The following is a 12,132-nucleotide window of genomic DNA, read 5'->3' as shown; positions in this document are numbered from 1 at the left end:
CTGTTGACCTGACAAATTTTTACTTTGTAATATCTGCTGAAATTGAGAGAGTTGTCGCTCCCATGACTTGGTCATACTCCCAAAATCATACCTGGTAGTTAGTGTTCCATATTGCACTTTCATCATCCCTGAGTTTGTCCTATCCCATCAGAGATGGCAGCACAGTGCTATACAATTAAGAGGGGGTCGCTCTGGGAGGGATGAACAATACCTCCAAAATCCATGAAGCCTAATGTTATCAAGTCAAACATGGGCACAAGGAAGATTTCTGCTGATTATCACCATCACCTATTATCTCCTCAACGTGTCCCCCCCCCCCTCAAAAAAAAGCATGCTGATGTCTCAGTTCTTCTCCATATTGAATACCACTTCAGGGAAGCACTGAGGGTGGCAAGGGTGCAGTATGCACTGTAGGTGTGAATTTCATGTCCAATATTGAGTGACTCATAATGCCATTCCTTAATAAGCTGGCTAAATCCTAAAGGGCATAGCAGCTGTGGAAGATGTGAGGGAACTAGCCAAGGTCAAAAATACTTGACCTAGTCCTCACCAATTTATTTATAGAAGATGTAGCTATCCTTGATAATACTGGTAAGAGTGACTACTGCACAGTCATTCTGGAGACAAAAGCCTGCCTTCACACTGTAGATACCCTCCATTGTGTTGTGTGACATTATCACTGTGCTGAATGGGATAGATTTTGAACAGATCTAGCTACTCAAAACCATGTACCCATGAGGTGCTGAAAGCCAGATTAAGCCCGGTTCAATCAAACATGCAGGAGGTCATGCCAGGAGCAGTACCAGGCATACCTAGAAACGATATGTCGACTTGGTGAAGCTACAACACAGGACTGCTTCCATGCCAACCAACATAAGCAACGTTCCTCAGACTGAGCTAAGTGGTCCCACAACTACTGATCAGACCTAAGCTCTACAGTCCTTCACATCTTTAGTTAGAAATGCTAGAGGTGATCAGTGTTATTCTCCACCTGAAGTCCCCAGCATCACAGATGCTAGCTTTTAGCCTATTCAGTTCACTCCAGATAATATCAAAAATGACTGAAGGCACTGGAAACAGCAAAAAGTGTGTGTTCTGACAACATTCCAGCAATAGTATTGAACTCCAGTGTTCCAAAACTTGCAAAATCTTTGCCAAACTGTTCCAGTCCAGCTACAACACTGACATCCACTTGACAACGTGGAAAATTGTTCAGCTATTTCTTGTCTACAAAAGGCAAGGTAAGTATCAGCCAGCTAAATACTGTTCCATTGGTTTTCTCTCAGTCATCAGTAATGTGGCAGATGTGTTGTTGACAGTGCTAACAAGTGACACATGAGCATCAGTAACCAAATAACTGATACCCAGTTTTAGTACCACCAGGCCCACTCAGCTCTTGACTTCTTAACAACATTGTTCAAATGTGGACAAACTAGCTAAACACAAGAGGGAATGTGAGGGTGATTGCACTTGACATCAAGACTACATTTGACTGAGTGTAGAATCACTGAACCCTGGCAAAACTGGAATAAGTGGGAATCAGGAAAAACTCTCTTCTGGTTGGAATTAAACCTAGCACAATGGATTTTGGCTGTGGTTATTGGAAGCTGTTAACTCAACTCCAGGACATCTCTGCAGGAGTTCCTCAGGATAATGTCCTAGGTCCAACCAACTTTAGCTGCTTCATCAATGACTTTCCTTCCATCATAAGGTCAGAAGTGGGGATGTTCACTAACTATTGCACAATGTTCAGCACCATTCAGGACTCCTCAGATTATGAAGCAGTCCTTGTTCAAATGCAGAAAGATCTGGACAAAATCCAGGCTTTGGATGAGAAGCAGCATTCCCACCAACAAGTGCCAGGCAACAACTATCTCCAACAAGAGAAAATTCAACTGTCACCTCTTAGCGTTCAATGGTATTACCATCACTGAATTCCCCACTATAAACATCTTGGAGATTACCATTGACCAGAAACTAATCTGGACCAACCGTATCATTAATGTTTTACAACAGCAAGTCAGAGACTTAGAATTCTGTGGTTAGTAAATCATCTTCTTCCTCCCCAGAGTCTGTTCACCTTCTCAAAGGCATGAGACAGGACTGTGATGGGAATACTCCCCACCTGCCTGGATGAGTGCAGCTCCAACAACACTTGATACCTCACAGGACAGAGCAGCCTGCTTGATTGGCACCACATCTAATACCTTCAACTTTCACTACCTCCACCACCAGTAGCAGCAATGTGTTCCATCTACAAGATGCATTGCAACAATTCACCAAGGCTCCTTTGACAGCACATTCCAAACCCATGACCTTTATCAACTATAAGGACAAGGGCAGCAGATACATAGGAATACAAACACCTGCAGGTTGCCCTTCAAGCCACATACCATCCTAACAGCATAGTAGGTGTACCTACACTAAATGGACTGCAGCAGTTCAAGAGGCAACTTGCCACCACCTCCTTAAGAGCAATTAGGGATGAGTAGTGAATGCCTACCACTTAACCTAAGCTTTTGGTCACTTGCCATTACAGTCTCTGTCAAATTTTGTTTGCTAACACACATAGGAAGTGACTTGGGATGTTCTACTCCTTTGAAGGCACTCTAGAAATGCACCTTTGTTGTTAGTGCATCATCAACAACAGTCTGCATTTAGCATCTTTGGCACACAAAATTACCCAAAGCCACTCAACAGAGAAATGAGGAAGTAACAAAACCACTTGGGTTTTAAGAAGACACAGGATGTTGCCTGAGATGAAAATTCTCAGATATGAGGAGAGATTGGGTTTGTTTTCCTTGGAGGAGAGGAGGTTTAGGGCTAATACGTGCTTCACCCACCCAGTACTCCGTGCCATTTTACTCACCATGTCACCTCACCCAATATCTGGCACTTGCAGACCTCAGAAATCATATGAAAATGAAAAAAAGTTCTGATTATCCACTTCAGACTCACTAAAAAATTTAAAACTCCTTCAGTACATTTAAATCCCTTTCAGTACTTCATCCCTCACACAAGCTGACATTTGTATTCATAGCTCCACATCAAAGACAGCCAATCCCTTAATAGCTGCTATAAAAGTTAATTGACAACTTGACAAGTTTTATAGATTTTATCTGCCCACTGCAGACATTCATATGTACACTCCAAACTTGTAAATCACCTATGGTGGGAAATAGATCTCCCTCTAGCAGAATGGAACATGATTGAATTTGAGCACTGAATTCAAGTGAGGATCTGTTGGAAATGGAGACCTAACCTCTGGATCTAGTACCATTTTGGAGAAGCCACACTGTTTCTGCAACTCTTTGAAACCTAGTCCAGGGAGGGACAGGGCCATGTAGAGAATTAAGAACAATTTTTAAGGTTCAGACGTTGGACAAATCAAAGTAAGTAATATGTAGGTGACATATGGAACAGAAAAAACTAAAAGGATTTGCACACAGTTTGTGGAGGATGAGAAATCTATTAATTTGTATGTGACAAAGGCAAGTCTAAATGTTTCAATAGAAATTAGATTGAGGTAGGGTTGGAGGCTAACAGTGTTCTGAAGTTGCAGGTATATGGTCTGTATGATACAGAGAACAGCAAGGTGTTGATAACCAGGAACAGTCTTAGAGTGGTTTGGAGTCATTTGTGAGGAAGCTTTATGTTTGAGACCAAAGGTAGTGGCCTCAGTGTTTAGCTGGAGGAGCTTGAGACTTGTCCAAGATAAAATGTTGATAAACAGTTTAACTGAACAGAAAGGCACTGCATATGTAAAAAAATTAACGTCATTGGTATACATGTGGAAGCTAATATCATGTCTTCAGATATTTTTCTGCTGAGCTTCAACAGTTATGTAAATAAGTGAGGTAGGAATTAATTCTGGAGGGGACACAAGAATGGGAAGAAAGGACATTGATGGAAATGCTGTGGCTATAATTGTTTGTGTAAATGTGGAATCCCACATGAGCTGAACGTGGGAGACTTTGGGGAAAGGCATTATATTCAACCAAGTTGAAGTGCGCACATAGATGGATGATAGTGTTTGAATCATACCTCAGGGCCCAGCAACAGAAAATATCATCTGTGACTTTGTCTTGGGTCAGTCTGTTGCTTTATGAGGGCAGAAGTCGAATTGCAGAAACTTGAACCAGAGATGGTAGGAGAGATCATTGGAAACACGTTCAAAGTGCTTGGAGTCAAGGGAAGTTGGAAACGAGACATCAGTTAATGCTAACATTAGGTTTCAGGATGGATTTTTTGAGGAATGTTTTGGAGGGAATGAGAACAATGCCTAAGGAGAGGGAATAATTCACAAAACTAGAAAGTCTGACTGGGCAAAGATTAAGTGAAAATGGAGTCAAGGAAGGAGGAGACACATCACATAGATGAAATATTATTGGAGTGACATGGAAATGAGAGAATAGATTCTGGGCTGGGGCACAGTAAGGCCAGTGTAAATTTGTCTCAGTCATCTAAGACGCAGCTCAAGGAAGATGAGGATTATTATGAGCAGCAATCAGAGTTTGAGGAGAGTGCCTAAGGCATTTCAGTTAAGAGTAAAACAGGAATTCTGAAAGACGTGTAGAGTCAATACATGTAGGAAACAAACAGAAATCAGCAGAGATCATTGGGCAAGAGGGAGTAGAATTTAAAGGAGCATGAGAAGCAGCTAACTGATCAAAACTAGTTCAAAGTAGTGAAAAGGGATCACAGTTTGCTGTGTTATCTTGTTTACCTTGTTTATTTCTACTTATTGAACAGTTTTGTTTTGTAAAAATGAATGACTAAATGATCACGAATAGACTATGGTTATAGTTTTGGGTTGATTCTGAAAATTTTGAAGGAAGTAATGCTAAAATAACAGTTAATAGCAAACTGGGTGTGCCTTTAGGGAGATTTAGGCAATGGATGAATTGATGGGAGGAGAAAAAGTCAAGTTGAAGGCTCAATATTCTATAATGCAATCAATTTCAAACTGTGTTTCATTTGTTAAATATTTATGTTCTGTTTTATTTGTGTACAGACAAAATGTCATTGACCTTGAAGACCCAAGGTGTGCCAGGCTGACTCTTACTGGTCAAGTGGTGACTGTGCCTGCTGATGAAATTGAATTTGCAAGACAAGCTATGTTTTCAAGGTTTGTCTTTTTAAGCATACAGAATACAGTTATCTTGCTTGTTAGCACTTTGTGCAGGAAGAATATGCCAAGACTGTACACAGTTGAGGTAATACCATTATTTTTGTTCTGAATGCTGTAGTAGCATTATGTACCACTTCCACAATAATTGAGGAATGAAATGTGATGTGCTTTTAAACTACTGGATGCAGTGCTTACATAATTGATTTTGCTTAAGCTAATTTTGTGGCCTGTAAGTAATGGACCTACTATCATGGTTCAAAAAAACAAAAATAAATCAATCTGATTGTTTCTCCCCATTTGTAGAATTTCTGTCAGTGAAGGAATGGATAATTAACAATTAGACTGATTATTCAGCAAGACTTTGTTGAGTTTTAAAGCAATGGGTGGAATTTTATAGGAACCTGAATGACAGGGCTATAATGAGAAATCTGGCAGAATTATGTTAGAAAACCAGCGGGGCCTAGAGTCAAAGAGTTATACAGCATGGAAACCAACTCGTCCATGCCAACCAGGTTTCCCAAACTAAACTCGTCCCAGTTGCCTGCATTGGCCCATATCCCTCTAAACCTTTTCCTGTTCATGTACCTGTCCAAATGTCTTTTAAATGTTATAATTGTACCCACTCCTACCACTTGCTCTGGCACCACCTCTGTATGAAAACGTTGCCCCTCAGGTCTCTTTTAAAACTTTCTCCTCTCACCTTAAACCTATGCCATCTAGTTTTGGACTCCCCATCCTAGAGAAAAGACACTGGCTATTCACCTTAACGATACCTCTCATGATTTTATAAACCTCTACAAAATCACCCCACAACCTCTCATGCTCTGGGCAAAGAAAGTCCCAGCCTCTCCAGCCTCTCCTTATAACTCAAACCTTCCAGTCCTGGTAACATCTTTGGAAATATTTTCTGCACCCTTTCCACTTTAATAACATCCTTCCCATACCAGAACTAGATGCAGTACTCCAAAAGTGGCCTCACCAATAGTCTGTACAGCCACAATATGACATCCCAACTCCTGTATTCAGTGATGTGACCAATGAAGGCAAGCTTGCCAAATACCTTCTTCACCACCCTGTCTACCTGTGACACCACTTTCAAGGAATTATGTACCTGAACCCCCAGTTCTCTCTGTTTGAAAACACTCCCCAGGGCCATGTCAATAACCGTATAAGTCCTGCTCTGTTTTGTCTGACCAAAATGTAACACCTTGCATTTATCTGAATTAAATTCTATCTGCCACTTCTTGGCCCATTGGCCCAGCTATTCAAGATGCCATTGTACTCTTAGATAACCTTCTTCACCGTCCACTATACCAGCAATTTTGGTGTCATTTGTAAACTTACTAACCATGCCTCCTATATTCTCATCCAAATTGTTTATATTAATGACAAGCAACAGTGGACCCAGTACCGATTCTTGCGGAACACTGGTGGTCACAGGCCTCCAGTCTGAAAAACAACCTTCCCCCACCATCCTGTCTCCTACCGTCAAGCCAATCTCAATGTCAGGAACCATTCGTTGGATTTTTTTAACTAGGTTCATTACATCAAAACAAGATTCTAGTAGGCAATGGCAAGTTGCCTATTTAGGGGAATTTTTATTTGCTAACAAACTTATTAACTAGCAGATCCGGCCTTACTGTTATGTAGCTTTCTATCATAAGACCTGCCATATGCAAACGGGCTGCTAGCAATTTGCAATATGCAAGTCATGGTGGGGTACCTGGCAACTTTAGCTTGCTGAAAATGTGTTGCTTGAAAAGCACAGAGGGCCAGGCAGCATCCAAGGAACAGGAGAATCGATGTTTCAGGCATGAGCCCTTCTTCAGTCAACTTTAGCTTGCCACTTGCTTCAAAGTGCCTCCATGTTGGAGACAATATCTCGAGGCATGCTCTATCGGCACCAGTCACGCATACACTACATCCATGGACATTGGCTTGCGATGCATGCTAGCCTATAGGAACCCTTATGGCAAGTCTCTAACTTGCATATAGAACACTTCTACACTTCAGTGCTGCACCTTGAGGCATACTTATAACTATCATTGTGATTTGGAAGGACACTTTGCACTCATGAATGTGCATCCGGTTCATGGACTGGGCCAGGCTGCTGTTATTCTATTTTAGTATTCATTCATTCTGACCCTACATGGATGCTCACAGCACCCAATGCCTGACCTTTTGCACCTTGCCCCTCAGGCATAGATGCCAGACTCACTGCGCCACTAATTTGCTGTGCTCTTTAGCTCAGACACACAGCCAGGAGATTTATCATGGTTGTCAGTACCCAGTCAAGTCAAAGGCTTGGTACAGTGACACAAGAGCAGCTTCTGATACCAGTCTGGGGACTTGGTACAGTTGGTTTTCTGCTTGGAGCGGTCAGTCAGGTTCCTCTCTTTCTAAGGGATGAGGAGCCAAATGTAGTGTCTAGTGTCTTACTGTAGGCTCTTTTCCTCCTGGAATGAAAGAAAGGTTGGTTATAAGAGAGATAAAAGTGGGGCACAGATGCTACTTATTGGTGCAGGTGGGGAGGTGTCCCGAGGGAATGATGCTGAGTTAGTGGTGTCGGAGGTTGGGGTGGATGAGTGTGAGTAAGGTAAGATGCAAGGCGATAGTGAGAGTGTAGGACATAAGCCTTGGTGGGAGGTGGGTATAGTTGCAAAGATAGATTGAATATGAGTAATCAGATGGAAGATGGTGGCACTTGCACTGGCAGAGTGGAGAAGATCATTGACCTTCTTCCTCTCTTCCTCCAGATAGTTCAGGCTGTGCTGAAGTAGGTGGCAACCTTGAACCAGGCTGGCATGGTCTGGGTATCGTAGCCTCCACTGCTGGTCCTGGGGAAAGAGGAGATTCCATTTCTGTACCAGTCCATCCATCAGGACTCCAGGTTCCCACTCAAAAATGAGGGCATCATGTTTCCCTAATCTGCCTTGTCTAGAGCAAATATCAGGAACTGTGCAGGGTACCTCTGGGCTGACAGCAGCCTTTTAATGATGGCACTGTTTCATTCATTCCGGAATATCCTGCCAATGGCGAGTTTTTCTGGGAAAGGTGAGTGGTTGAATGGAGGTAGAATCGGACAAGAGAAGCACTAAAACTGGGGTGGATGGGTTGTTAATGAATCTAGTTGGGTAAGATTCAGCAAGAATATCCCAATGCCAAACCTGACACTTACCAAAAAAAAAATTCAACCCTATGTTTTTCAAAACACCTTATCAAGAATTGTCTGGTCATTATTGCAGGAATAGATTTTTGTATTCTGTGGTTCCTAAGATCGAGAACACGCAAAACAGAGATTTCTAATCTTTTGGCTCCATCTGATTCTGCTTCGTCCAACATGACAACTTCATTTCTACTTGTACACTGAACTATTCATAGTTTCCTAGTAATATAAGCCAGGAGTAGGCCATTTGGCCTGTAGAGTCTGCTCCATCATTCATTAAGATCATGGCTGATCCATCAATCGTCTCAGCTCCTCCTACCCATATCCCCATAATCCTTAATTCCCCTACCATGTAAAAACCCATCCAACTGTGTCTTGAATGTATTTAATGAAGCTGCCTCAACTGCTTCCTTGGGCAGAGAATTCCATAGATCGTTATTCTTTGGGAAAAGCAGTTCCTCCTCATCTCTGTCCTAAATCTACTCCCCCTAAACATGAGGCCATGTCCCCTAGTCCTAGTCTAGGAAACAACTTGCCTACCTCTACCTTATCTAACCTTTTCGTAATTTTATATGTTTCTGTAAGATCCTCTTTCAATCTTCTAAATTCTAGCAAGTTCAGTCCAGGCGGCTCAAACTCTCCTCCTGGTGTAACCCCCTCATCTCCAGAATCAATCTGGTGAACCTCCTCTGCACTGCCTCTAAAGTCAGTATATCCTTCCTCAAGTGAGGAGACTAGATCTGTACACAATACCCCAGATGCAGCCTCACCAACACCCTGCACAATTGCAGCAGAACCTCCCTGCACTTAACTTCAATCCCTCTAGCAGTGAAAGCCAATATTCCGTTTGCCTTCCTGATTACTTGTTGTACCTGCAAATCAACTTTCAGCGATTCATATATGAGCACTCCTAAGTCCCTCTGCACAACAGCATGCTGCAATATTTCACCATTTAAATAATGCTCTGACCTACTATTTTTACGTCCAAAGTGGAAAACCTCACATTTACCAACATTGTACTCCATCTGCCAGACCCTTGCCCACTCACTTAACCTATCTAAATCTCTCTGCAGACCCACCACATCCTCTATAGTTTGCCTTTCCACTCAATTTAGTGTCATCAGCAAACTACGTTACACTTGGTCTCCTTTTTCACGAACAGTTGCGGACCCAACACTGACCTCTGTGGTACCCCGCTCACCACTGATCTCCAACCCGAGAAACACACATTTATCCCAACTCTCTGCTTTCTGTTGGTTAACCAGTCCTCTATCCATGCTAGTACATTCCCCGCAATTCCATGCATTCTTACCTTATGGATGAGTCTTTTATGTGGCACCTTATTGAACATCTTCTGGAAATCCAAGTGTACAACATCCACCTGCTCCCTTCCATCCACCATGCTTATTACATCTTCAAAGAACTCCAGTAAGTTTGTCAAATGCGACCTTCCCTTCCTGAATCCATGCTGTGTCTGCCTGGTGGAACCCTTTCCACCCAGATGTCTCACTATTTCCTCTTCAATGGTAGCCTCCAGCATTTTCCCAACTACAGATATTAAGCTAACTGGCCTATTTTCCCTGCCTTTTGCCTACACCCTTTTTAAACAGCAGCATGACATTGTCTTCCAGTTGGCGGGGACCTGTCTAGAGTCCACTGAATTTTGGCAAATTACCACTTAAGTATCTACTATGACTTCGGCCATTTCTTACAGCACTCTGAGATGCATTCCATCAGAACCAGGGGACTTATCTACCTTTAGACCCTCAAGTTTGCTCAACTCTACTCCTTTAGTGATTACAATTGAATGGGAGGTCCTCACCTCCCAACATCATGTTTTGGCATGTGAGACACATCCTCCACTGTGAAGACTGGCACAAAATAGTTGTTGAAGTCTTTGGCTCTTTCAGCACTACCCAAAATTAAGTCTTTGTGCATAATGAGTGCTGCAGAAGTACAAGCATTTGCATTATATTATTCTTAAGTTTTGAGTTATAGTTTTTCTACATTTTGTCCATTTTACACGCGTGGACAGTTTTTTGGTAGATTAAAAATATCAGTTTATAACTTGCATTCAATTCAATGGTTCATCTCATAATCTGCAATTGAATTCTCAGAGGAAAGCTTTGCTATCAAAACTGCTATGACAGTTATAATGTGCTTTAAACATAAATATAATCAGGAATAAATGCACAGTTGTGCTTACAGTGCAGATGTAAAAGAGATTTCCTCTGTTACGAATATAATATTTGCTAATTCATTTAACTATTTGTGCAAACAGGCATCCTGTAATGAAGAAATGGCCTCCAGACCATAACTGGTTCTTTATGAAAATGAATATTCAACACGTGTGGCTTCAGGACTGGTTTGGAGGGGTTGCCATCATCCCACTGGAAGATTATTTCAAAGCAAGCCCAATGAACACTGAATAGGTTCTAAAATAATTTATCTTTCAAAAAGGAAGCATTGTTTGCAGTTCTGGTGAATTAATTTTCTTGTGTTCAAGTTGGAAAAGTTTGTTTCTTATAAAGGTATATTGACTGAGTACAGCAGGAACATTTTTTTATTGTTGATTCTAGGAATGTATGCATCACAAACATTTATTGATAATCTCTGTTCTCAAGAAGGTGGTGGTGAGCCTTCTTCTTGAACAGTTGCGGTTCATACATGAAAAGTGTTGCTATCGTGCCTCAAGGATTTTGACCCAGTCATGTTGGAAGATACATTGTGTGATGCAGCATGGGCAAATTTGCCTCTTCTCCTTGCCAATACTTTTTGCCTACACATGCCACACATTACCACATTAGTGCGGTCATACTCCAGGCACAAAATCTGAGGTATTCAGCACAGTTAATAGCCCTCAGTATTGTAGTACTTCATATACAATATGAGATTGTGCTTTGAAACTAGGCTTTTTTAGTAAAGTTCTGCTCACTTTGTTCAGAATTCTTTTTGCCTGCAAGGTTCCAAGTGTTGTTATTCCACCATGAGCTTTACCCAGTGCAAAATGTGACTTTCAGAAATTACACACCGTTCTAACTTGTATTATTCTGAGTTAGTATAGATGTACTGTTTATAAATCATCTTTTGTAATTGCCAGAATATGAAAAGGTCCATGGCAAGGCATTTGTTGTTCCTGATGAAGGGCTTTTGCCCGAAACGTCGATTTTGCTGCTCCACGGATGCTGCCTGAACTGCTGTGCTCTTCCAGCACCACTAATCCAGAATCTGGTTTCCAGCATCTGCAGTCATTGTTTTTACCCCATTTGTTGTTAGCAGCAATTTATTCATGTCGGTGTGATCAAATGTAACATTGACATTAAAGTGTTGGTAATATAATAGTGAGCTACATGATCAAAGCATATCTGTTCTCTGTCATGCAAAAGCTGTATTCAGCTGTTCTTCAGCTATTGTATTGGAGAGTTTGTGTAATGTGTTAATTGTAATAAAATTTGTAATAACATATGTTTTACTTTTGCTGGCTAATATTAAAATATACTAAAATTGTTGTGGATGAACTTGCTAAAACTGTCAAGTGATAAAGGTGCACAGTTTGACTTCATGAACATGTGATAGACAAATAAAGGCATTTTAAGATCTGCCTGGAGTATTTGTCAATTGAAAAGGATTCCACTTCCATAAATTATTACCTGGTATGTGAGTACCAGAAGGTTTCATGCATGCGTGTACAAGATATTCTGAATGTTGCCAGGAGCAATGTATGTGCCCGTGTTCCCATATGCAATTGTTACAGTGGCTCAGTGGTTAGCACTGTTGCCTCACAGCACTAGGGACCTGGGTTTGATCCCTGCCTGGGGAATCCCCATCCGTATGG

The 12,132-nt window shown here is 41.5% G+C and overlaps 1 protein-coding gene across 1 annotated transcript in view; it reads left to right on the top strand.

Annotated features, from left to right (window-relative positions):
* The window catches only part of creg2 (cellular repressor of E1A-stimulated genes 2), a 46,778-nt gene extending 34,880 nt beyond the window's left edge, over window positions 1-11,898 (top strand). The window contains exons 3-4 of the mRNA XM_043691711.1: window positions 5,015-5,128; window positions 10,579-11,898. Of these exons, the coding sequence (XP_043547646.1) occupies window positions 5,015-5,128; window positions 10,579-10,729 (265 nt within the window). The 3' untranslated portion in view covers window positions 10,730-11,898. The remainder of the gene's footprint in view (window positions 1-5,014; window positions 5,129-10,578) is intronic.
* Window positions 11,899-12,132: the final 234 nt, after the last annotated feature.

Source organism: Chiloscyllium plagiosum, chromosome 6 (genome assembly GCF_004010195.1).
Source record: "Chiloscyllium plagiosum isolate BGI_BamShark_2017 chromosome 6, ASM401019v2, whole genome shotgun sequence".
NCBI lineage: Eukaryota > Metazoa > Chordata > Chondrichthyes > Orectolobiformes > Hemiscylliidae > Chiloscyllium > Chiloscyllium plagiosum.
The sequence above is the reverse complement of the archived record's forward strand: the minus strand, read 5'-3'. Positions and strand labels throughout refer to the sequence as shown.